Here is a 27616-nt window from a genome sequence, read left to right as displayed (position 1 = left end):
ATGGAATTCTGTTTGGGAACAGGGAAAATGTTGATTGTTTCTATGTACCCAAAAGTGCATGGCAAGATGGATGACTGTCAGGCTGCACAATGCCAGGGCTCCGGAGGACAGAAGAAATTAGCTTCTTAAGTTAGAAAGCAGGTTGTGTGATGCTCCCTCTTCAATATACAGTAATGGTAGTCTGGAGAAAAAAAAAAAATCTTCCACAGCTTCCTCCAATAGTACCTTAGTATGCTCTTCATTCCCTTCTGTGTCTGCTTCTTCAAGTACTAGCATATTGGGATTTGACTGAGGCTGAGAAATGGGAGTAGTTGACAAACAGGAGTAGAAGCAGGGCATTTCTGAGCCCTGGACAAAGATTACTGTAGTAAGGCCATAATCTGTCCAAGGAATTGTGACACAGATGCAGAAAAGTCTGCTTTTGTCAGGTAAGTTGCAAGTTGTGTACCTGAAATACAGCTAGAATAGGAAACCAACATCAGTGTTAGAATCAGGTCCTGCTCTGATGCAAGGGACACCTCAGTTATGTAGGCCTTCAGCAGAGCAAATGTTCGCCTGAAACTTTAAATTGGCTCACTTTCACCTGTTCTCCAGCATAGCTAAAAGCGAGGGTACTCCAATGGAGGGTACCCATGGAGAAGAGTGCAGAAATAGGGTAAGCATGTCCGGAATTCGTATGCGGTAACCCAGGTGTAGACCGCCCTGTAACATATCTTACTGGTAAAGTGTACGTACCTATAAGGGCTGTAGGCAAAAGTAGCATTTAAGTGTGCAACTAGTGGTGTGATGTATCACCTGGCTATCCACCGAAGACTGAGGGGGTTAAAATTTTAGCGCCAATTTTGAAGTTAGCACTGTCAAGTGAATACATCCAAACATGGCCCCATTTTTAGAGTAAAGGTCAGAGATACAAGGTGGCCACGTTTTACCTGTTTGCGACACTGGACTAGAATAATATATATATATATTTTTTTTTTTTTTTTTTTTTAAAGTCCAGGGTTCGTCCATCACAGTGGACTTACCCATGAAGGGGTCTTCATAGTGTTGGTCCATGGCTATGAACCTGTACAGTGCCCTGAAACTGCATCGCACTACGTGCCAAAGTGAGTGCCCATGCAGGATACAGTGCCCAAAACACCTTTCGGAATATGACTCTCAAGGTATTACCGAGGTTGCACCGATCTGGAAACATTGCTTCTGTGTAGGCATCAGACAGTGACATGTTAGAAAATAAACTAGTGAAGATGATTTTGTTCGCAAAGGAGAAGAGGTCTATCACCTTCAAAAACTAGCACTGAATGGGGTAGGGTTACAGGGAAAGCGCCCCCAGATAGCATGTCCTTAAAAGCTTGCCAGTGTCCAAGTAATGCGCCTATAACCCATGGTATTTGAATATGTTGCCTGTGTTCTGTACTATATGATTAAGTTCAGAATTTTGCTAATGGTACTTGAAACCAGAGAAAGACTTTTCAATGCAAGTCCTACAACCCTATTTTTCTTAAAAACACATAAGGCTCTGGCTAAAATCTTATCAGACTTACAAAATATGTACATAAGCTGGTCTGTTCAGATCAAGCTGGCTTTGTCTAATAGATCCGTTCACTTAAATACTCATGGGTCATTTACTCGATTCATGTCGATATTGCCAAAATTTGTACACAGAGCGCTGTGTGCATGATTCAGTTTAGAAGGGCATACTGGCAAGTAATGGAACATTAAATGCAGGAGAGGCATAGTATGTCTTTTCTGCATTAGATCCTGCCAGTTTGACAAATGTTTTTTTTTCTGCTTAACCACTTCTGCCCATCCTATAGCATAACTAATGCTACAGGGCTGCGCAAAATCACACACATATGTGTGTATATATATATATATATATATATATATATATATATATATATATATATATATACACACACACACACACGCCATTAGTAACTAGAACTGTCGATCACCGGGTCCTGGCCAGAGATTCATCGCTGAGGAACACTGACAGGGGTGAGGTCTGTATGTAAACAATACAGATCTTTCCCCTGTCAGCACCAGCATGCTGCTTTGTATGGCTGCTTAGCAGAGCCATACAAAGCAGTGTGCTTACAGTGAAGCGCACACACAGCACAGTTAACCCTTTGATCGCCCCAGATGTTAACCTCTTGTTAACCAGTGTCATTAGTACAGTGTTAGAGCAATTTATTAGCACTGATCACTGTATTAGTGTCAGTGGCTGTTAGTTCCCCCACCCAGTGTCAGAATGCCCGCCGCGGTCCTGCTATAAGTTGATGATTGCCGCCAATACTAGTTTAAAAAAGAAAAACAACAAATTCCAGTATCTATACCGCCATTTGTAAGCGCTATAACGTTCACGTAAACCAATTAATTTACACGGATTGGGATTTTATTTTTAGCAAAGACATAGCAGAATACATTTTGGCCTACATTTATGACAATTTGATTTTTTACTGGATGTGTTTTATAGCAATTTTTTTTTTCAAAATTGTCGTTTTTTTTGTTTATAGCGCAAAAACTAAAAAACGCAGAGGTGACCAAATACCACCAAAAGAAAGCTCCATTTGTGGGGGGAAAACCCCCCTCCATAAATTTCATATGGGGGTAGTGTTGCATGACTGAGCAATTGTCAAAATAACGCAGAGCCGTATCGCAAAAAATGGCCTGCTCAAGAATGGGGGTAAATCCTCTGGAGGGCAAGTGGTTAAAGTTCCACTTTAAGGACCTACAAATTACAATATGTTTCTTTATATGCGGATGATACCCAGATTTATCTGAAGGATCCCAATCAACCTCTGTTCCATCTATTGGCTATACTGAGTTTGAAGGATTCTCAGGTTTTAAGGTCAATTGGGAGAAGTCTCTGCTGTTCCTGTTAGACCCGGAAGCCGTCCAAAATATTCACCCTAGGTCTCAAACTAAGTTGCTGCACACATTTTTATACCTTGGTCGAGATATGCAGAATCCAGTCTCCCATCACATACCCAACAAACGTCTCCTGCTTTTAGACACAACCTGCACCAAAAACACAGTAATGTACTGTCTCCCACTGGACTTTATGGATCAGGTGAATCTGATATAAATGCATTTCTTCCCTAAACATTTCTGTATTTCGGCCAACTTACCCTGTGCCATTAAGTCTACACAATTCTGAATGCTGTCAAAAAGTTGACAATCGTCAAACAGTACTTTCGTTAAAAACTACACAAACTCCTCCATTATGCTACTACAACCACCTGTAAAGATTCCTAGTCCACCTCCCATAACATCACAGTTTGGGGCAACTCTTGTTTACCCAAGTTGCTCTCAAATCCCTATACAGGATTCTGGTCTTTTTGGGTCTTAAATTTGTGCATCAGGATTTTTAATGGAATGAATGTTTAAAAGTTTTAAGACAATGCAGTTATAAGTATGCAATCCTTCATATCAAAAATCCTATACTATTACCAGTTTTAATACACACAGTTCTTCGTAATTTCAATGCTGATACAGTGGTCATTCAACAAACCCCTTTAAACTCTCACGGTCCCCGCATAACACTGAATTGATTTCCAAGTATTATACTACGTTGCTCTCTGCTAGAACAGACCAGACCAGACTCCTGTCATCTGGTCTAAATAGTATGATATATTTCCACACATGTTAATAGATACCCTCTTACATATATATCAACAAGGGTTTGATGCAGTTTCAAGTGGTTTGAAAAAAAATGTGGGACCCACCCTACGCTTACCATTTGGGCTATTATAGAATCAGAGCAAATGTGAGTTTCCATCAAAATGTGCATAAGGCCACATCATATCTTTGTGGTGCATTATCAAATAAACATTGCATGATGGCAGCAGTTTTATTCTGAATAAGTTAATAGGGCATCCTCACACATTAAAAATTTACCATCTTTTACTGCAACATACTGGTGTTCTGCAGTGCAGGTGCATTGGCCAGTACAATAACAGTGCATTGAAGTGTCATTCAGAATTAATAACATCACAATGCACACACAGTTGTGAGTTACCATGCATTGTGATAACCCATGGTAAAACATGCTTTTACTGCGAGTAAAGGGAAAAACTTTTTGTAATACTAAAGCTACTGTTCGCCCCTCTGGACAAACCTGGGGATGCACTATATTTACTAGGTTGACCACTACTCATGTGCATAGTCTGGGATATGTGTCTGCCTGACATACTATGTACAACAGTCAGCAAATAACATTACATCTTCGTAATGAATCTTCTTCTAAGCCAGGGGTCCTCAAAACTGCAGCCAGATACAACCCACCAAAGTCATGTACCTGGCCTGCCTGTCATTGAGAGCTGAAACAAGGAGCATGGGCGTATCTGCCAAGAAGCAAACTAGGTGTTTGCACAGGGTTGCATTTTCCAAGGGGGCGCCGCTATAGGGGGTCAACTGTCCCCTGCCAGGGGTGGACTGTATCACACATGGGAGAGCTCAACTCAGGCGGGGGCGGCAGTTTTATCTCGGCTGCACGGGTCCGCAGTGAAATCAGAGGTTTTCCCATTTACTTCACAAACCTGGCTCACAAACCAAACTAAGGCCAAGTTCACATTGGCTTTATAGGCAGGCGCTTTTAAAGCTCCTCAAAGGATGGCAGCACACATTGCTGTTGACACTGAAGCGTTAACGTCGCAACAAAATTGACGCCTCATGTGGGAGTCAGGAGGAGTTGAAGCCTTTCACACCTCCCATTCAAGTCTATGGTGACTCTCCTCCTAAGCCTGGCAGGTGTTTGCGAGGTGTTAAAACCATTAACTTCATTATAGGAGTTTGTGGTGTAGTTTTAACACTCGGAAAACACCTATATTTTTTTCGCTCCTTCATTAAATCCACAGTATGCTGACCGTCTCCTGTCTGCAGTATACGGACCATCTTTTGTAGTATATCCACAGTTCCTGACCTTCTCCTGTATCCTGTCCGCAGTATACTGACCGTATGTTGGTTGGACAAGCCAAATGTTTCACAAAGCATTTTGACACTTATGTTTCATTCTAAAACATCATGCTTTATCTTATTTAACAATGTTTACAATTGTTCTTCATTTTAAATATTGTATTGTTCTTTTCTGTATTTTTGCACTACAATTAAGATATGTGGGTGTGCATAGGAATTCGTTCATATTTTTTTCAAACTAGTTTGGCCCCCAACAATCTGAGGGACAGTGAACTGTCCCTGTTTAAAAATTTTGAGGACCCCTGTTCTAAGCTCACCTGTTCAGCATAAAGATCATCGCGGTCATGCATGTGCTGGTGTTTTCCAAGATCTGTAGTGATCTCTCCAACTTCTGTATAGAACTGGACATCTGTGTGCCTTTTCTTTCCAAACATTATGGCATTCTGTTTCATAGTTAAAACCAGTATATTAGTATATGTAACCAAACTTGTTACATCAAGAAAGCGACTAGCATATTTGTTACCTTAAGATGAAAATGAAGTACAATAATCATCTCCCCATCACAAGGCTGGAAAATTGCATGTTTGATGTTATTATATAAAATATCCACTTTGTCTCCTCTAACAGATGTGAAGCGAAAACCTAAATAAACAAACTGGATTAGACATAGTAGCGACACTAATATTCACTCTTAACATTTAAAGTAACAGAAGATAGACATTTTCAACCAGTAGCTCCATCCCCACCAAATCATGGAGAAAGTCATCCTCAGCTGTTTTTTTTTTTTTAATTTTTCATTTAAGCACTAAGCTCTCCTCATTGTACTGTCTGTTTACACCCGACTGCCATCTGATCCGAGAGACTTAAGGGGAATGGATCCCCATCTGTGTTTTTATCAGATTGTATGTCCGTTTGTCACATGTCTGTTTACACCAGCCACACAAAATAGGAGAATGAAGGGTCTGATTGGATCTGGCTGAAAAACTGACAGGCAGACATGATCATTCCATTCGTGCAAAAAGTGCCTCACTGCACTCTGCTGGTAGAATACAAGAAATCCCCATATATTTTCACTGTAATTCAAGTAATGTGCAGGCAGTATACCCACAGAGGAAATAGCAGTATTTTTACATCACTACATTTTGCAAAGGAGTTTAGCTTACATGGTCCAGTGACATCCCACCAAAACGTTAATCTTTAGCTGGACTATAACATAGTGAACTTTACCTCCTATGTGAAATGGCATCTGTAATTCTTAGCTTTCAGCTGGCTGCTGAGATTTTATAAAAGGATACTTCTGACAAGGCATACCCACCATTTACATGGGCTTCAAGAGAGCCCTGCATTCTCTTCTGGGCAATGTTGGGCCTAATATAAAGGTCTTTCAGTTTAGGGTTGCTACGATTGAGGTTGATTATGAGGGAATCTTGCTTGACTATGCCCTGTAAGGGACAAGGGAGTCAAAGGACAGAATTTAAGAGAACAGACATAAGCCAAAGATATTTAAAAAAAAAAAAAAAAAAATCAGGCTATTCATTTATCCTCTCACCTCCTTCTCTTTTTCTTCTGCCTCCCGAGTCTTGTACCGTTTCTGCACTTCTTTTATAATGCGGAAAGCATTCTGCAGGTTCAGTGATGGCACAGATGATTCACCAGGGGTCTTCATATTCGAGGCTCGATAAGTTCTGAATTAAACAGTTCATAAGAAATAGAAGACTACAGAAAGTGATGTTAGAACAAACAGAAATTCACTTACATTTCCTTTACAAACGTGGCATCAGGATTGGGAAATATGTTTCCTTCATTACGCCCTAGGGCACTGCCTGGGCAGTAGAAGTTGATTCGGAGGTAAGTATAATCACCTTCAACTGACATACTGATATTCTGTGAAAAATCAAAAACACAATGCATCAAACATACATAAACATTTCTCTCAAAGTTGTGTATTTATTAACAAAAAAATGAAGACTGGTCAAAATAATAAGAATTTCCCTATCATATATTGTTATTCCAAATCCATTAAGGGACTCAGGAATTCTGAAACAGTCAGGATATACTGACGTCTAAAGGAGGTTACAAGGCTGGCAAAGAGAGTTGTACGCCAGTCCCTGTAGAACTCAACCTCTGCCCAGCATGCCTCATTTTTGTGAGCAAACAGTACACTGGGCTAAACAAGGGAGGCAGGACCTCCATCCTTTCATAGGCTGGAAGCAATAGATTTTACAGTAAGCACAAAAGTCTTATTTTTGTCATCGTCCACTGAGGTACACAAGAACTCAGAAATAGATGCTAAAGCAGTCCAGCTGAGGAGTGGGCGCAGCCACTGACTGTGCCAAATGAGTTTGGAAACAAATCACACAGAGAGGTGATATCTTAAGGACCAACGCCCGAGTAAAGGCTGAATGAAGAGAAGCCTTTGCAGGGCAGGGAAACTGGGGCGACCAAGTAGAGAGCAGTGAGGATCAACATGGTGGTCAAAACAAAGACCATCAAAAGGCCCTAACCCAACCAGCAGACTGAAGGACCAACCAAAAATCCACCGGAAAAGAGTTGAAGGGGAAGAAAAGAGAAAAAAAAAAAAAAACACCACGCAACTACCCACACAAGAGGAAACAGGACCAAAAATGAGAGGAGCAGAAAAATTAATACCCTGGGCCCAAGCAATAAAAAAGGTTCTTAAGTGGACGTTTGAACAAAAACAGGTCCCAAGAAGACTAGCTGGACAACAGCAAAACGGGCAAGCCTTGCATCACTAACCATTGGCAATCAAGAAAAGAGGATCCATGATAAGAAAGAAGTTGCCCAGTCAACGATTTTCTCAAAGATAGCAAATTCTGTGCGAGCCTTTACAGTAGAATATCTCCATGAACAGACAAAATGACCCCAAGACTAGCAGAAAACCAAACAGTACCAAACCTGAAGTGGGAAGAGTGAGAGTGGCACCCGCACAAAGAACAGTCATGGATGAGGTATACCATGATCCAGACTAATGCTCAAGTACATCAAAATCAGAGGCATAAGCAGGGTGCTTCTCAACCAAACACTCCTGAAGGAGAGAAACAAACATGGAAGGAGACGACTAGAAAGGCATCCCAAAAAAAACCCCAAATGGAGTAGGGGGAGCATTGTGAGCTGCATTCAGAATGGGTCTGCAAACAAAAGACCCCGCAAAGTTCTCGGACTGCAAGACCTGTTACTGGGGGACCCGAACAGATCCCGACTGTATCAGGGATAGCAGTAGGGAATGGTCCTTGAGGACATTGTAGGTCAAAAGGTACTTCAGTAGAGCAGTAGAGCTGAGGAGTATTAGTGTCATGAAGAGAAACACCTGAGATTAAAGAACTCCTCTGCAGAGGGGAGTGCAGGTCTGAATGGAATCTCAGACTCCAAGAATAAGCTCCTAACAAAAGAATTCAGAGGTTCCAGGTAGTGGTGGACCAAAATGAAAATTCTGGTGCTGAAACCAAAAATTCAGGATGCGCTTGGCCGAAAACTGAAACAGACAGTTTTACATTTTTTTGTAAAATGTATTTAATGTGGCTGGCGATTTTGCACTGATGTCACAAAGGGGCATTTTGCATTGAAGTCAATGGAAACGCAATTTTGCATGAAATTCTATGGGATGCGATTTTGCATTTATCGGCACCAATAGCAGCAACCTTTTTTTGCTATCGGCAGAATGCCGATAATGCTATTTTCGGCTGACATGTTTTGGCTGCCGATATATCGGTGCATCCCTAGTTCCAGGGTTCGGCAAACCCAGAAAAAGCTAGGAAGATACACAAAGTCCAGTAATATGTGTAGGGTGAAGAGAGGAAGCTGAAAGGAGATGTCAGATTCAATGGTCTAGGCTGAAGACTACAGGATGGTGACCTGCATACCGAGGAAGTACCCAAGGAGACAGCAACAATCTGCCAGCCCCATTCACTGTTGGAAGTGGCGGTGCAGCTTCATGCAGAAGGCTAATAAGAGTAAGTAAGCCAACTTCTAGTTGAGCCCTACAGTCTGAGTGGAAGGTAGACTCTGCATGGAAATTTGATACTACATCTACAGCAGTTCCTGCACCTGCTCTACAAGCCTCCTATGGTCAGGATTCGACCATCAGTGGCGTGTCTAAAGACCGTGTCAAAAGCAGGTCCAAAGTTAACAACCTTCGGAGGGTAAGGCTCTATTCACACTTGTGCGACTTCAAAATCGTGAGTTTTTCATTGCGACTCTACAGTGCGACTTGATGCAACTTTGGCTTTCACCAAGGAAAATTGTTCCTGATGTACAAAGTTGCACACAAGTCGCATGTACAACATTCAGGTGCGACTTTGAAGTCTATGGCCCTCAAGTCGCATGAAAGTTGGACCTAAGTAGCTCAGGAACTACTTTGAAGTCGCTGTGACTTGAAGTTGCTCAGATATGAATAGTACCCATTGGGAAACATGGGGGGCCACTTGTCATGCGACTTTGGACCACAAAGTCACATGACAAGTTGCACAAGTGTGATTGGAGCCTAACAAAGTCAGATGTTCTTTGACTGTATCATTGGTGTTCCAGGCATGTAAACAAAGTGCCCTATGTATGTGAACTGACAAATCAACTACAACACACAAAGCTGCAGTCATTTACATCAAACGCTCTTTGAAACAAAAGCCTACCCAAATGATGAAAAGATTCTCTAGGGGATTTAAAACCTAGGCAACACAGAACAGGGATCTAAGCAGAGAATTGAACTGTCTGAAATCCTGAAAGGTGAGAACACCATCAACCTGTTTGTCCTTAACCTAGATCCCATCTACATTGGGGCGAGACCACCAAACAATACCCTTTCTAAGGGAAAACCTTCAAAACATGCTCTAGGGGACCTAGAATCCTTTAGGATGTTTTCAGTCCTTGTACAAGCATGAATTAAACAGTGGGTGCAGCAAGAAGTTCTGGGACTGTAGGCTGATTTTCTAGAAGCAGAAGAGATTGCAATCAAATTGCATCAATTTAATAATAACCCCATGCAAATCGGAATCATCTGCTCAGCCTCTTCTGAGGCAGGCTGTTGGGACTCTGAAACAGAGATAACAGGGGTCTTGGGGACATTCTAAGTTAGGGGCCCAAAAGGGTCAGAAATGCACTCTACCGGAGCAGGTTTACAGACTCTGAGCAGTGCTCCAGTAAATGGTCAAGTCCAAAATGGACATGGAGGTCCTTGTGAAGACCTCAGCAACACATGGCAGAGATGAACAAGACCCTGATGAGGATGACACTATAAAAGAGGACCCCAATTCTAGATTACAGGTGTGTTTTTTTCCAGGATACAAGATGGATGCCCCTAAAACCACTAGAGGAGGTGACTGCCGAGGTCAAGCATTGCAGAGAAACTCTATGCATCTTGGAGAAGACATTAGGCACTGCATAGAGGAAAGCAACTAGGCCCAATGTGAGGCAATGCCTGGAGGAGCTCACAAACCTAGGTAGTTGATGGGGAAGAGGGTTTAAAACAGCATAAGGTAAAAGTCAATGTGGACAGGCAGTGAAACAAGATCAGAGGCAAGATGATCCAAGGTAGTGTTCCTCTAGCCTGAATAAGTTGTAAAGACCACGCTGAGCACTTCACATAACGAATGGTGTCAGTGCTCAGTTCGTCAGCTTTAAAAACTTTACCACAGTGGAACCAGCAGTGGTAAGAAATAGAAAAGGTTCCTAAAGGTAGTAGCTTCCGATGCTTCAGCCTGACCAGCCTTACTTGCCAACTGATCCTTCAGAGCCAGGGTCACACCTGAGACTGTGCCATGGTCCTGGACCCAGAAAAAGTTCTGTAGCTAACAAAAACACAAATGTCTGGAAGGCACCAAATGCCAACAGTCACATTTCAGGATAGCCATACAATCACCTAGTCCTTAAAAACTTGGAACAGCAGAAGCTCGATGCCAAGTTGCCCAGGAAGCACTAACACTACTGGTGGAACGGCCTTGACCAGCAAAGGGGGAACGTTGCTCTTTAAAAGCCTAGAGAAAAACTGATAAATTCAACTAGAAATAATGGATCGAGAGGCAGTCTGACCCTTGCAAGGACTCAAGCAAAACAGAGGACTGTCAAAACGAACCTGTAGAAGTCAGGTAAATTTGAACAGCTCAAACATCCAAAGTGTGAAGCACATTACGATGTTGAGGATTAGAACAAAAAACAAAAATGGAAACAGTGTTCTGATTCAGGTAGAATGAAGAAACCACCTTAGGTACAAGAGGACCATGACCTCAACACCACCTTATCCTGATGAAGAACCAAGAAAGGTTTCTTGCAGGAAAAAGCAGCTAAACCCTCTGCTCAGCAAGCTGCAGTAATGGCAAAAGACAGCTTTGTATGTAAGGAGCGGGAAAGAAATCTCTCATGAGTGGCTCAAAAAGGCAGAGAGGTCTGCAAAACAGACAAGACCAAATAAGGCCTCATGGAGATAAGGACCACAGCATAAGCTGAAAAAGCCATATGAAGCCTTGCACAAAGGCTTTTCACCAAGAAATGAGGTATAAATAGGTCTTTGAAAAACAACAGCCAAGGCAGCGATCTGACAGTCAATGGTACTTAAAGCCAGAAACATCTCGCATGGAAGAAAAGCCAAAATACATGCCATGACATACTGTTGTGGGTGAAACTTGCAAACCTCACACCAAGCCTAATAAGCCTTCCATGTGGAATGGCATACCTTTCCTGGAGGTTAACTTTCTTGCCTTGAGAAGGGTAGGGTAGGAATTACAAACATCCCTATCCCTCATCAGGACATGGGCTTCAAAGCCATGCCATAAGGCATGACTGTAAAACTGGACTATTCAGAGAAAATTGATCCCACGGAGTCATCAGGACCTCCACTGCAAATGCTTAATTACTTTTTCAAGACACAAACCTGTCCAGTTTGTTGTTGAATCTGAAAACCATAACATCTAATGTCCCCACCACAGGCAGATATCTACAAAACACCTCTGGGTGAAGGGCCCATTTCCCCGGATTTAGCTGTTGATGTGTCAGCAGAAGGCAGAGAAAAAGCAGTACACTGATCTTCAAAGTGAAGAGCTGTGCAGGTGGGGGAGGGGCATGTCAGCAGAAGTCTGAACATTGGAATACAGGCAGGCTGTGCTCCCAAGTAGAATACATTTTCAGTTTCAAATAGGAAAGCAAGGAGACTGTGGATCACCAGGTATTTCAAAAGGATGCAATGTAAAGATAACAGAATAATTACTACATGGTAACAGACACATATCAGAAATATAAAATGTTGCAGTAGTACACTTTTTTTTTTTTAAAGTACAGAATTGGAAAAAAAAACTAATTTGTAAAATAACGTTGCAATGATTTGTACCAGAATCATAGTTTCTGTGTCATTTTATACAGGACAAATATGACATTTTACTTTATATACCATTAACAATGTTTTATTTTTAAACACTGGTCAAAAAAAGAAATGTATTACTTTATCTTCAGTAATGATAAAGTTACTGTCAAATAAATAGGTTCATAGCAGAAATGTAAGAAATGCTCTGGTCCATATGGGGTATACAGGTGTGAGAGGTGAAATGGTTAAAACAGTTGGGCAAAAATCTTACCTTTATGGTGGCAATATGGAACGGTGTAGCAATGCCAAAAACAGGCATAATTACAGTCTCATATTTCTTGTCTATACAGATTTTCATCTCCCGGATCTCTGATTCCTTTGGCATTTGAGATGTATTTTTGTAAGAGACATTAGACTTGCGTGCTCTAGCAAAACAGGAAAAAAGTATTTTTAATTTTAAAAGTAATTTTGAGTTAATTAAAAAAAAAAAAAAGAAAAATATGTGCTTACCATAAAATCTATATCTAGCCCATTAAAGGACACAGGATGTTAGATACAGCGGGTTACACTGCCGCTTACAGGAGGTTTGCACACACAAATAAGCCAGCCACTGTAAACCACATCTTTATCCAGAATGCCTCAGATTTGTGTAAAAGCAGTACCACTGGACCCATGTCCCTCAATGGACTCCAAGAAATGGACTTAAAAAAAAAAAAAAAAAAAAAAAGAAGAGGCTAAAATCCTATTTTTTTTCTCATCCATTGAGAGACATAGAAATTCAGTCTGGACATCCAAAAGTCATCCAACTGAGGGATGGGCAATAGTTACTCTCAGGCCCATAAGAAGGGACTGGGAACTGTTGGTAACCTAGAACTACCTAAAAGGACCAACACCCAAAGAAAGTGAACTAGATTCCCCCTGGGGAAGTTGCCAAACATCCAAGAGAAAGCCCCAAAGAGATCAACCTGCTGCTCAAGACCAGGAAAAGGAAAAAAAAAAAAAAAAATCACCAAAACAGGTGGAACACACACACACCCACCGGGGCAAGATAAAAACAGAACCACAAAAGAAGACCAACAAGATTACATGTCTTACACTCTCACACCTATCTTAGAATTCAGAGAAGGAACATTCCATGTCAAAAAGTTATAAAAAAAAAAAAAAAGATAGCTTGGCCAGGCAACCAATTTCACAAACAAACTCAACAAAAGCGAGATCAGCACAGTGCAATCTCCAATAACAATAGCTAAGTGACCCCTGAAAGTGGTGAAGAACTCAAGGATACAAACTATGAAGTCGGCCTGACTGAACAAGGGAAGAGTTGACCTAGTCCCACTAAGGCTTTCAAATTTACTACCCTAAACCCTACAGTGGATAACTTCAGCAGTGAAATCCAACCAGAGATCTTGAGGTGACATCTCCACTGTGATCAGCGAACCTAACTCTTTCCATGGTAAAACCAAAGGCGGCATGAAATCTGAAGAGAAGCTCAATGGTGTAAATAGGGAGGTAGCTCTTGGTGACCATCCTTACTCACTAAACAAGTCTTTAGTGCCTATGGACCTGCAAAGCAATCCGTGGCTAACAGTACACTCAGGTTTGTAAAGTGCCTCAGTGACTAAACGTCGCAATCATATTCCAGGTTAGTCCCGCACATCTAACTTGGCAGCATCTGGGTATGGCCCCCAAAGCTAGTTCTGTGGAAATGTTGGATAGCTTCTACACAACTGCTACAGGGATTAAGCAGAGGTGTCAGCAAGGAATCTTGATTAAAATCACTAAAGAAAGAAATCCCACAATGAAAAGGCAGACAGCAAAAAATGTGTTTTTTTTGCAGGGATAAAGAAAAGGTGGCTGACCTCCTAGAACACTAGCAGAAAATGTAGGCATGCTGGATAGCAGGGACATACGGTGCCTAATTTATACTAATTTGTTATACCAGTGCCTAAACCTCCTGGAGGCAACCGTATAAACAGTTCCTGTGTACCCTCAACAGACGAAACTGAATACTGGCAACTGAAACTTATTTAAAAAAACCAAAATACCTACTTCATGGTCTGCTGTTCTCCCTTCTGCTCTGTTAACCTCCTTCTTGCTTCCTCATTTAACTGGGCTGCAAGTTCTTTTTGATGGGTGCGTCGTTTCTCCTCTGCTGTCATTTCATTCTACAAAATATATATATGCAAGATGAGCGATGGCATCAACAAAACAAAGAACGATGAGACCAAAAGTATAGGGGTGAAAAATCCACTACTCAACACATTCCCTTATCGCGAACATACTCTGGTCCTATCAGTGAGCAATGCAGCAGATCTGGCTCCTCGGCCCAAGAGGTCCTCTGCTTCATCTTTCTCTTCCTCCTCTTCCTCTTCATCTTCATTCTGTTGAAAGACAAGATTTCCCATTTACCGCTAAGATGACACTGGATCAATCTACACAACATACCTATAAAACTTCAAAGAACAATTTAGATAAACATTTATACAATAACAGGGATATGTAAAAAAGCAGTCAAACGATAATTTGTACACAAGCCGAAATGAAGGCGCTCTACACACCTCTCTGTACAAAATTAGTCTCCAATTCTATTTGGTTTCATAGAATGAATAAAGCGGATAGCATGCAAATAAGCGGTGTTCTTGCTTCCAAAACCTCAGTGAAACCCTCTTAACGGTTAATTGTAATTACACCTTGCTATTCACTTTATTATGGACTGTCACTCTGCATTCAGTCTCACAATAATTAAATGATCTATTATGTACTTATAATATCTCTTATTTTAGTGCATTTAATATTATTTATCACGGTTTAGTGGTTTTATACCCCATGCTAGAGGGCTAGTTGGATTCTAATTCACATTAATTGGGTTGTACCACTATTACTTTAGGTGGTAATATACTAAATATTTTTTTGTTCCTTTTAGAAGGTTGTGTTCATGGTTTGAGCTGGCTATATTTAATTACCATTTATTCATGCCTTTCATGTACAGTTTAGTAGTTTTTTGTAGCACAGCACTATTTATTTTTAATATTTTAGCATTTTAGAAATGTATCAATATACCAAACAGAGAAAAGGGTTGAAGTGTTTGGGCTACAGAAGACCTTTGCTTATGTTACACACACCTTTAGGAAGATGCCCACATTCTTCACTTTCTTCTTAACACTGGTAAGAACAGTTGCTGGTCCCTCCTAAAAAAAAAAAAAAAAGAGAAAACTGTCTCAGTCTACAAAAGTTATACACACACACACATACCCACACATCTCAGATTGAACAACAGCTCTGCTAAAGAAATCTTCCATATAAAATTTCATTTCCACACAAATATCTGACAGCTGATTAAATACATTTCATTGAAGATTACATTTACTGTACCTCATTCACAAGCACTGTGTCCCCAACAAACAAGGCATACGTCTTCTCCTCTTGCTTCTTCCCTTCTTTCTTGGCAAGATCAGAAAGTCCCAGGTGAATGCTGAACACCATACCTACATATAAAGAACAGATTGCCACAAACATGTGGAAGTCAATGTACTGCCAACAAGCTTAAAATCACCAATAAAGTGTACAAAAACTTAGACATTTAGTCAGCACAAAAAGTAAAAAAATAAAAAAAAAAAAAAATAAAAAAAAAAAAAAAAAAAAAATATATATATATATATATATATATATATATATATATATATATATATATATATATATATATATATATATATATATATATATATATATATATATAGATAGATAGAATAAGTAATAAATTATATATATAAAAATATAAAATTTTTATTATAGAAAAATAGGGAGATCGGGAAAAGGTCATTCAATACACAGGGTGTATGTGCATGATACAAAAGGGGATGTACCATTTGGTTTTAATTTCAACCTTAATATGGAATGTTTCAATTAAAAAAAACAAAACCTGTATGGTGTATAGTTCTTTAGCTGCAGACATATGTATCCAATTTTATTACAAACATAATAGAATTATGGTACATATCCTGTTTACCTCTACAACATTTGTGAGTTCTCATCTGCTTATCCACCCACAATGTATCAAAACCTTGATTATGGCAGATTTATATATTTGTATAAATATCAGACTTGATAAAATTATGGTACATATTCGGGTGATTAAATAGCCCCACAAGAGAGCTCTATCGGTCCAAAAAAAATGATAAAACTTTTCTTTGAAATGACAATTGCGCGATCATGCAACACTGTACCCAAAGTGCAACAGTGCTGATATCTGGAAACTGGCCTGTAATGGGGTGAAAGCGCCCAGTAGGCAACTGGTTTAAAGCAGAAAAAATGGACATCGCAGACTGTTGTGTATGGAGCTGCATAACACGTTAACAGTCGACATCACCTACAGAGAGAGAGAGTGTGTGTGTGTGAGTGTGTGTGTCAGAACTGCACCACAGAGCAATGTAAGAAGGTAGCCTGGTCTGATGAATCATGTGTTTTTTTTTTTTACATCATGTAGATGGCCACGTGAATCTCTTAACGGAGGATGAAATGGCACCAGGAAGCAGTATGAAAAGGAGGCAGTGTGAAGCTTTGGACAATGTTCTGCTGGGAAACTTTGGTCCTGCCATTCATGTAGGATGTGACATGTACCACCTACTTATGCATTGCTGCATACCACGTACACCCTTCATTGAAGAAAAAAAAGAAAAAAAAAAAAAAAAAAAAGGGGTTTTCTGATGGCAGTGCTCTCAGAAGGATAATGCATTCTGCCACACTGCAAAAATGGTTCAACAATGGTTTGAGGAACAGAACAACAAGTTTGAAGCGTGCAGTGCACCCTTACATGGACCATTGGGGATGGCAACAATAGAAATTTTGGACTCATGAAATTGGACAATTGCCTGATGGTATAGTACCCAAAACAGATACTTGAGACTCAATCTCCTGCCTAATAAGAGAGCATGATGCCGGAGGACACAGAATCAGCCCAATGACCAAGACTAGTAGAAATACGTTCGCCACCCAGAAGGGAATGTCTCCGCATGAACAGCACAAAACCATAGGGAAAGAAGAAAGCTGGATAGTATGAACAACCAAGAGGCTGAATAATAAATTACCTTGGAGAAGAGATAAACCCAACAACTACACATGGTAATCAAAGAAAGGGACAAAGCCCCTGCAAAAAGAGGTACCAGACAAGGGACCTGGGAAAAAAATCCTTATAAAAAGGCAAAACCAGTCAGCCTCATAAAAAGGTCCTAAGCCTCCACACATGACCACCGAAAGGTCAAGAAATGAGCTCTGCAACTCAAGATATTGTCAAAACAGAAAATCATTCCATGAAAGTATCCCTGAAATTGACTAGAACTGTTGAGGGTGCGAAGATGAACCGAAGATACGATTTCAAAAAGTCAGAATGAATGAAGGGGTAAGGCGCATGGCAGACACCCCTAAAAAAAAGGTAGGTAGAAGAGGATGTTAGAAGCCAACCACACTGGTGAGATGGGTTACAACCCTGACAGATGAAAAAGAGATGGGCACATTCACCTGTACTGAAGAGGCATCCCTGGAGCGAATCCTAATAGGAAGCCTGCTGAAAATATATACACTATATTGCCAAAAGTATTGGGACACCCCTCCAAATCATTGGATTCAGGTATTCCAATCACCACCATGGCCACAGGTGTATAAAGTCAAGCACCTAGGCATGCAGACTGCTTCTACAAACATTTGTGAAAGAATGGGTCGTGCTCAGGAGCTTAATGAATTCAAGTGTGGTACCGTGATAGGTTGCCACCTGTGCAATAAGTCCATCCATGACATTTCCTTGTTACTAAATATTCCATGGTCAACTGTTAGTGGTACTATAAGAAGCAACTGCAAACAACAGCAACTCAGTCATGAAGTGGTAGGCCACGTAAAATGACAGAACGGGATAAGTGCATGCACAACAGTGTGCAGAGAGCTTCACGGAATGGGTTGACATGGTGGAGCACCTGCATCAAAGCCTTACATCACCAAGTGCAATGCAAAGCGTCGGATACGGTGGTATAAAGCACACCGCTACGGAACTCTACAGCAGAGGAGACGTTCTCTGGAGTGACCAACCACACTTCTGTCTGGCAATCCAATGGACATGTCTGGGTTTGTCCGCTACTTGCCTGACTGCATTGTGCCAAATGTAAAGTTTGGTGGAGGAGGGATTATGGTGTGGGGTTGTTTTTCAAAAGGTAAGACTTGGCCCCTTAGTTCCAGTGAAGGGAACCCTTAATGTGTCAGCATACCAAGACATTTTGGACAATTTCATGCTCCTAACTTTGTGGGAAGTTTGGGGATGACCCCTTCCTGTTCCAACATGACTGCACACCAGTGCACAAAGCAAGGCAAGATGAGAGAGTTTGGGGTGGAGGAACTTGACTGGCCTCCTGCACAGAATCCTGACCTCAACCCAATAGAACACCTTTGGGATGAATCAGAGCAGAGACTGAGAGCCAGGCCTTCTCATCCGACATCAGTGCCTGACCTCACAAATGCGCTCCTGGAAGAATGGTCAAACATTCCCACAGACACACTCCTAAACCTTGTGGACAGCCTTCCCAGAAGAGTTGAAGCCGTTATAGCTGTAAAGGGTGGGCCAACTCAATATTGAACCCTACAAAGACTGTGATGCCATTAAAGTTCATGTGTGTGGAATGGCAGGTGTCCCAATACTTTTGGCAATATAGTGTATCTTTGAGTCACTTGTGCTGAGACCTTAGAGAGGCTTCTTACACAAAAGCAGGTGTTCAACTCTCTTCAGCCACTTGATTCTGCATTTCACCCTGTGACTTGCTACAAAGTTAGTCATAGGCCGATGACACATGGACAACTCTGCTGATAACAGTCCTATCACTGATAATTTGACAAAAGCAACAAGGTCACTACGAGGCTGCCAGTTTTGACCCTGTGGTATTGCTCCCTCAGTAGCTGAAGTAGCAAGATGGCACTAGTGATCAAGATTCAGCAGCATTCAGGTCAGCGACATCTTGCTACATGTTGCTACAGGAGGAAGAGATTCCATTGGAACACCCAGGCAGGCAGCCCTTTCAGCAATCCTACTACTAGTGATTTTTCTCACTAGTGGCAGAATTTTCTCACTAGTGAGAATATGGGATGAATGACTGTCCTTTTTTTGCATGCTAATTTCATATAAATACAACTTTGAGTGACATTCCTAGTTTTCTTTTTGCACAAATACTATACGAATTACAAGAAAATCAATTGTTCTGTTATCTTATAAGAAACATTTTCATTCTTGTCCCTTCAGATATTTTTACATGAACCACCGTGATCGGCTCCCGGAAGTTGTGTACTAATAACCAAATTATCAGATGATCTCTCTGAAACAGTTTGTTCTGTCTGATTTTTTCATCATGTGTACTAGGCATTACATAACAGCAGCAGTAAATAGCTGGTCAGGCAACAGACCTGTAACATGGTAGCAAAGGGGAAAGAGTAATCTTTGCTGAGTAAGCTCCAATTAGAGGCAAGTGCTGTTATTGGGGATGATATTAAATTGAATTTGATGCTTTTTGCAGCATGGAGAAAGCACAGATTCAGTTAAAATTACATTTTAAAAGGTTAATATTTCTTCAAACAAAATCAGGTAGAAGAACTACAGAGAATTTACATAAAGTGACGCACTTTTGCAATGTCTGTAAGGACAAAGCAGCCAGAAATATTGTTGTACATTGCAGAAAAGTACATTATGGCCAGCCTTTTAGTCATAGAATGCATTAAAAACTGATGTAACTGTATATGACTTTCTATCCCACAGAAGAATTTCTTTTGATGTTATGCATTTTGGAAGCCTCAGTAAGTTGGCTACACTCAGTCACTACCAGCTCAGAAATAGGTTCCTGGCTGCTGTGTCGGTATTAGCATGGCAACTCATCACTGGCAACACAAGATAAGTGCCTAACGGCTATATAAACATTTTACATACAAAAAGAAAAGCACATAGAAATACAAGTGTACATTTTCTGTTAATAAACGTAATACAAATGTATCTTAATTAGTCTTGCATTGAAACCTATATATGGTTTCTAGGAATGAAAACTTCTAATAAAAAGGTGAAAACAGATCAAGTAGACTGACCTACAATGTATCCATTATTTCCACTAGAATTCTCATTTTATGTTACAAACTGACTTGACCGCATGCCAACACAGATGATTTTGTGCTTTGTGTTTGTTAGAGACCCACCTTTCTTTAATTTGTATTGATTTTTACTGTTGATCACAAGAGAACCTTCCCGAAACTCTATTCCCATGGCAAAGCTGTACAAAGACAAAAGAAAAAGCTGTCAAAACTTAAATCAAAAAGGTCTATTTACAACCCCAATTTCAAAAAGGTTTGGGATGCGGTCTAAAATCTACAAAAAAACAGAATGCAAAGATTTGCAAATCTCATAAACCCATTAATTCAATGTAGAAAATAGAAAACATAAAACATATCAAATGTTTAAACTGAGAAAAGGTACAATTTCAGAACAAAAATAAGGTACTTTTGAAATTGATGGCAGCAACACATCTCAAAAAAGTTAGGATAAAGCAACAAAGTTTGGCCAAGTGGTACTAACAAATAAGAAACAGAAGAACACTTTGCAACTAATTAGATTAACTGGAAACAAGCCAGTCTCATGACTGAGTATAAAAAGAGTATCTCAGAGTCTGAGTATCTCAGAAGTAAAGAAGAGCAGAGGTTCACCAATCTGTGAAAAAAAGTTTAAAAATTGTCAAAAAATTTCAGAATATTGTTCAATGTAAAGTTGCAAACACTTTAAATATATAATTTACTGTACATAATATTCAGAGAATCTGAAGAAAACTAGGCACAAAGGCCAAAACACAATTTTGGGTGCCCGTGATTTTCAGGCCCTCAGATGCCACTGCATTAAAAACAGGCATGGTACTGTGATGGATATCACAGCATGGGCTCAGGAATGCTTCCACAAATCAATGAACACCTTTGCCGTGTCATCCAAAAATGCAAGGTAAAGCTCTACCGTGCAAACTGCAAAGAAGACATATTTGAACATGATCCAGAAAGGCCATCATCTTCTCTGGGCCAAAGCTCATTTAAAATGGGCTGCTGCAAAAGAAAAACTTTTCTGTGGTCAAACTACCGTATTTTTCGCTTCATAAGATGCACTTTTTTCCCCAAAAAAAATGGGGGAAAATGTCTGTCTTATGGAGAGAATATGGAGCGGCCGACCCGGTATTCCCTCCACCGTGTTAGAATACCGGGCTGGCCCCTCAGCTCTACTGTGCAGAAGAACCTGCTCCTCAGTCCTACCTGTTCCTCGGTCCAGCAGTGTCCTGCTTTTATCGGCCATCTTCTCTCCCCGGCATCTTCAGTGTGAGCATCCAGCTGTGACAGCTTGCGGCTTCACAGCCGGGTGGGTGCCCACTGTGCATGCACAAGAAGCGCTGCACTTTGTGAATGGCCACCTGTAGTCTTTTAGGACCTGTCACATGCCCCACAAGACAACGGGGAGGACAACTCCACAGAAGTGGGAGCAGGTACCTGTCAAATTCAGGTACCCGCCCCCTCAAAGGTTCGCAGTCTCTGGTTAGTTCCTGCACTATGTCCGCAGTCCATTGGTTCAGGAGTATTTTTTCTTATATTCCTCCTCTAAAATCTAGGTGCGTCTTATTGTCAAATGCGTCTATGGAGCACAAAATACGGTAATCGAAATTTGACATTTTTGGCAAGCATGGGTGCTGCATCCTCTGATCTAAAAAGGAGAGAGGCCTTCTGGCTTGTAATCAGTTCAAAAGCCTGCATCTCTGATAGTATGGAGGTGCATTAGTGCGTATGGAATGGGCAGCTCGCAAATCTGGAAAGGCACCATCAATGCTGAAATATACACTGCTCAAAAAAATTAAAAAACACTTTTTAATCAGAGTATAGCATCAAGGCAATTAATCTCCAGGGATATCGATCAGTTAAGGCAACAATGAGATGACCCCCAAAAACAGGAATGGTTTTTCAGGTAGAGGCCACTGACTTTTTCCCTACTCATCTTTTCTGACTGTTTTTCACTAGTTTTGCATTTGGTTAGAGTCAGTGTCACTACTGGTAGCATGAGGCGATACCTGGACCCTACAGAAGTTGCACAGGCAATCCAACTCCTCCAGGATGGCACATCAATACGTGCCATTGCCAGAAGGTTTGCTGCATCTCCCAGCAGTGTCTCAAGAGCATGGAGAAGATTCCAGGAGACAGACAGTTACTTTAGGAGAGCTGGACAGGGTTGTAGAAGGTCCTTAACCCATCAGCGGGACCGGTATCTGCTCCTCTGTGCAAGGAGGAACAGGATGAGCACTGCCAGAACCCTAAAAAATGACCCCCAACAGGCCACTGGTGTGAATGTCTCTGACCAAACAATCAGGGAGGGGAGGGTGGTGTGTGAGGTTTTTTCTTGTTTTAGTGTAAAAATGTTTGATATGGAAAAATATTGTTGTATAATGTGAAATAACGTATGTTAATAAAAAAAAAAATAATAAATATATATATAAATATATAAATATATATATATATATATATATATATATATATATATATATATAAAAATAATGGGACAACAGTCTTCTCCCCAATCCCCAGCAACAAGTCTCCTCAGTTTCTCAGATTTTTACAGTGTTAAAAGAAGGGATGCTACATCATGGTAAATGTGGTCCTGTCCCAACTATGAGACATGTTGCTGCCCTCAATTTCAAAGTTACCTTTTTCTTAAAATGGTACATTTTCTCAGCTTAAACATTGGGTAGGTTCTCTATTTTCTATTGTGAATAAAATATGGGTTTATGAGATTTGCAAATCAATGCATTCAAGCTTTTATTTTACATTTTTCACAATTTTGCAACTTTTTTTGGAATAGGCCCACTAATAGCACTACCAAGAGGTCTGCCTAAAAGAAGACAGAAAGAAGAAGCTGAAAAGCACCTCCAAATTAACACCAAAAGACTATGCAAAAAGGTAAAATCTTTATTTTGCAGTCAAAATAAATAGGGACAGATGGGATCGGATTGCTAGACCAAGAACAAAACATCTTAAAATACCGTATTTTCCGGCGTATAAGGCGACTTTTTGACCCTTGAAAATCTTCTCAAAAGTCGGGGGTCGTCTTATATGCCAGGGCGGCACTTTTTAGGGGGGCGGCGCGGTGCCGCCACCGCCGTCCCCCCCTTCCGACGGAAGGGACACTAAGTACAGGGGTGGGCAGAGGGCTGCTGTCTCTTACCTGGCTCTCACGACGATCCAGTCCAGGAAGCACTGCTCCTTCCGTCACTACGGCCACTCCCTCACTCCTGCCGCTCGACTCCGCCTCCTCACCGGTGATTGGCCGCCAGAACTGTAGCTCAGGAAAGGCACACAGGCGGCCAACCACGGGCGAGGAGGTGGAGCCGAGCGGACCCACGAAAATTGAGTGAGGGAGCCGGTAAGTGTGCAGTGCAGAGGTGCTGCTGCAAACACACATGCTGACTGCAGCAGCACCATACTGGAACAGGGGTCAGCAAGTGTCATTGGTGTCAGTGGGAGGAATAGTGCCCCATCATTCCTCCCACTGACACCAACGATGGGGCACTATTCCTCTCCCCACTGACGGGGTACTATTCCTCCCACTGACACCAATGTTGGGGCGCTATTCCTCCCACTGACACCAATGTTGGGGCGCTATTCCTCCCACTGACACCAATGTTGGGGCGCTATTTCTCCCACTGACACCAATGTTGGGGCGCTATTTCTCCCACTGACACCAATGATGGGGCGCTATTCCTCCCACTGACACCAATGATGGGGCGCTATTCCTCCCACTGACACCAATGATGGGGCGCTATTCCTCCCACTGACACCAATGATGGGGCACGATTCTTCCCACTGACACCAATGATGGGGCGCTATTCCTCCCACTGACACCAATGATGGGACACTATTCCTCACACACTGACACTAATGATGGGGCACCATCATTGGTGTCAATGGGAAGAATAGTGCCTCATCATTGGTGTCAGTGGGAGGAATCGTGCCCCATCATTTGTGTCACAGCGAGGAATCGTGCCCCATCATTGGAATACCATACCATATTGAAATCAAATCTGATGTTTTTTAATTTTTATTTGGTGTGTGTTGGAAGAGGGGTAGTCTTATACGGCGAGTATAGCCCAAACCCTATATTTTAACAGGAAAAGTAGGGGGTCGTCTTATACGCCGGAAAATACGGTAGATGCCAAGGAATTGCATGCTACCTTTTTTGCCCTATTTCCTTCACAACTGTAACCTAGAATTTTGAGTCCAATTTGAATCTGTCACATATGTAGCAATCAATAAAAAATCCCTACATTTAGGAGTGTCAACCTTCAAGAATGAAAGGAGGCATCTCCACACATGTAACAAAACAAACTGAGAACTAGGATTCTGATGGAGAGAAAAAAAAAAAAAAAAAGACAAACATTTCCTTATCAACAGAAGTAAAACAAATTGATCCAAGGTAGAGTATTTTTCTTTTCTAAAGATTTTTAGCATCTACTTGTTTCCATTCAGAAATGCTGACTTTTACCTTTGGGTCCAATTGTGCAGGTGCTTGAAGCTGGTCCTGCTTGTTTAAAATGTTTACATGTGCTGGTCATTCTATTTGAAACTCGCGTTATTTCACCTACAGCTACAGGTGCTAAACTTTCCAAAACCATTAACCTCTCAGTAATTGGAAGAGCAATTACTGATCTATTCTGACCACAAGTTCAGGATTATTGGATGTTTGCGGCAGTCTGACAGAATGGCATTTGTAGTTAAAGCATGTTGTCTTAAACCTTTGAAACTCCTGAAATTCTGAATACCACTTTTCACAAGAGCAAAAAGCAGGAAGCATCCTCAAGTTCAAAAGAAGGAAGTAGAAAAGACCAGATTAAAGCACTTGCCCTCCTAAGGATTTACCCTCCTTCCTGATCAGTCTTTTTTGCGATTCGGCACTGCACTATTTCAACTGGTAATTGTGCGGTCATGCAATGCTGTAACCAAACTAAATTTATTTCCTTTTTTCCCCCACAAATAGCACTTTCATTCGGTGGTATTTGATCACCTGTACACTTTTTATTCTTCGCGCTATAAAACAAAAAGGATCGAAAATTTTGAAGGGAAAAAAAAAAAACCTATATTTTCTCATTTGTCATAAAAAAATCAAATGTCCTCATAAATTTAGGCCAAAATGTATACTGCTACATGTTTTTGGTATAAAAAAAATCCCAATAAGTGTATACTGATTGCTTTGTGTGAAAGTTATAGCGTCTACAAACTATGGTATAGATAATGGAATTTACACAGCTTTTACTTTCTGACTGCCCATCTCATTTCTTGAGATGCTAAAATACCAGGACAGTACAAACACCCCAAAATGACACCATAAGCTATCTACTGAGAGGCATATTGAGTCCATGAAAGATTTATTTTTTTCCACAAGTTTTAGGAAAATTAAAAAAAAAAATGTTTTTGTCAACACAAAGTTGTCACTTAAATGATATATTGCTCACACAAGCCATGGGTATAGGTAGATGTAGCACAATGTATTTTGGTGTGTAATTTCACAGAGTATGGGGATACCACGTGAGACATTTTGGGAGCAGCAGCAATCAAAGTTATTTTGATTTTTTAAATTTTTACAGTGTCCCCTTTCATTTTTTTTTGTTATTACTTTTAATGCTATCACAGGGAATGGAAATATCCCCTACAACTTCAAAGGGCATTGCCAAATATTCTTTTTTGAGAAATCTGGGGTCTGTCAGACTCTAGATATCTCCTCTGCCCTTACATTATCTAATCTCACCAAGATTGGTGTGATCAGATGTTTTCCCAGTTTACAAATGGCACTGTTTATATCCTGCAAAACTGAAGAGATGAAATCCTCATAGCTCCGATTTCTTAGACTATAGAGAAGAAATCACTGCCAGAAAAAAAAAAAGTGTGTGGTATGCCCACCATTAGAATATACCACCCCGCATCCACCCATTTCTAACGGTGGACGATCCTTTCCCTTGTCATTGAAATGTATAAAAACACATTATACTCTCATATCTATGCCGGGCCATGGCAGCAGAGAACACGGGCATATGATGAATCGGGTCTGTGGACCAATACAACCGCAATTCATTTTTTTTAGTAATGCCCATGTTGAGGGTTAGGGCCAAAAGAAAAAAAAAAAAAAAAAGTGAAAATTCGAAAACTAATTGGTTTCCATGCAAATGGTCTGGCAAGGTTTGAATTTGGGTTGGCGACGATAAACTGTTGTGTATATAAATTGCTTTGATCCACAATCAATGCATACAGATCATTGAAAAACAGCTCCAAAAAAAATACGATAAAATAAAATAAAAGGGGAGTATTTAAAATTTGCTGTTTCCACCTGAATTCCGGGTTGAGCAGTGACTGGGGGAGTATGGATGCTGCAGAAATGTGGGCTACCAAATCGGGATTTGCAAGCACATCCAGAAGGATATTAGGGGGCTCTAAGGGCCTGTGTGCAAATTCTTGGAGTCTGTGGGACACTACTTGTGCTCCCCACCACACCAGCTTGTACTGCACTTAAGGGACTTGCCACGTCACCAAGTGATATTGCAGAGCTGGTATGTGAAATAACAGGATGTACTAGGCCGCTGGTGCTCGCCAGTTAACCAAAAAGGTAGAGCGGCACTAGTACTGGCAGTCTGCTGTATATGAGACTCATCACGTGATTGTAACATCTCAGCAACCTGGGAACGGGGTCGGGTACGCCTGCTCTTAGCAGGGACCTCTTCTCCATCGTCTGAGCCATCTGTCAGGGTGCCGCTGCTGTCTACAGGTTTGTATTCTGAGGCCGATTGTGTCAGGGAGTCTTCCCCTTTGCTCTCATCTGACATGCTCAGAATCCTGTAGGCCTCTTCACTAGAGTACCTTTCCAATGACATTTTGGCCACTAAATTTATACATACCTAGTGTGACTCATGGGAAAAAGAGCACCTGGATATAAGAGACTGCTTGAACCGCTACAAGAAAAATTTACTGGCAAGTGCTAACAGAGATCGGGCCTGATTCTGTGAACAATGCGGTTGTGCGTGTAATGTATCAAGTAACAGTGACCTACTGATACTGCACTTGCTGGGGGAGAAAGGAAGGGGGGGGTAAGCATAGGGGCTAAACACAGGTGCCGGGGCTGATCCCAATAACGCTGCGTTTTTGGGAACACTAGCCTAATGTGAACGCTCGCATAGTGCTGATCTAATCAAAGATATTTACTGACTTGATGTCACTGACATCCCCAGTGACACCAATACAATGATCAATGCTAAAAAAAATAAACAAAAAGACACTGTACTATTGGCACTGGGCAGGAAGGGGTTAACATTAGGGTGA

At 41.0% G+C, this 27616-nt stretch overlaps 1 protein-coding gene and 1 non-coding gene across 2 annotated transcripts in view; both read right to left on the bottom strand.

The window, feature by feature from the left end:
* The window catches only part of SUPT16H (SPT16 homolog, facilitates chromatin remodeling subunit), a 50091-nt gene that overhangs the window by 8220 nt on the left and 14255 nt on the right, over positions 1-27616 (bottom strand). Inside the window, exons 9-19 of the mRNA XM_089687047.1 lie at positions 20435-20508; positions 15596-15708; positions 15346-15411; positions 14506-14604; positions 14273-14388; positions 12495-12648; positions 6674-6801; positions 6467-6602; positions 6233-6359; positions 5441-5559; positions 5235-5360 (exon numbers count right to left, since the gene is read on the bottom strand). Of these exons, the coding sequence (XP_089543173.1) occupies positions 5235-5360; positions 5441-5559; positions 6233-6359; positions 6467-6602; positions 6674-6801; positions 12495-12648; positions 14273-14388; positions 14506-14604; positions 15346-15411; positions 15596-15708; positions 20435-20508 (1258 nt within the window). The remainder of the gene's footprint in view (positions 1-5234; positions 5361-5440; positions 5560-6232; positions 6360-6466; positions 6603-6673; positions 6802-12494; positions 12649-14272; positions 14389-14505; positions 14605-15345; positions 15412-15595; positions 15709-20434; positions 20509-27616) is intronic.
* On the bottom strand, positions 20037-20131 carry LOC149454871 (small nucleolar RNA U6-53/MBII-28). Its single transcript, XR_016314169.1, has one exon. It is a non-coding gene; the product is annotated as a small nucleolar RNA U6-53/MBII-28 (small nucleolar RNA).

This window comes from Staurois parvus, unplaced genomic scaffold (genome assembly GCF_062004578.1).
Source record: "Staurois parvus isolate SC_StPar_1 unplaced genomic scaffold, SC_StPar_1.0 ptg000415l, whole genome shotgun sequence".
NCBI classification, from domain to species: domain Eukaryota; kingdom Metazoa; phylum Chordata; class Amphibia; order Anura; family Ranidae; genus Staurois; species Staurois parvus.
The sequence above is the reverse complement of the archived record's forward strand: the minus strand, read 5'-3'. Positions and strand labels throughout refer to the sequence as shown.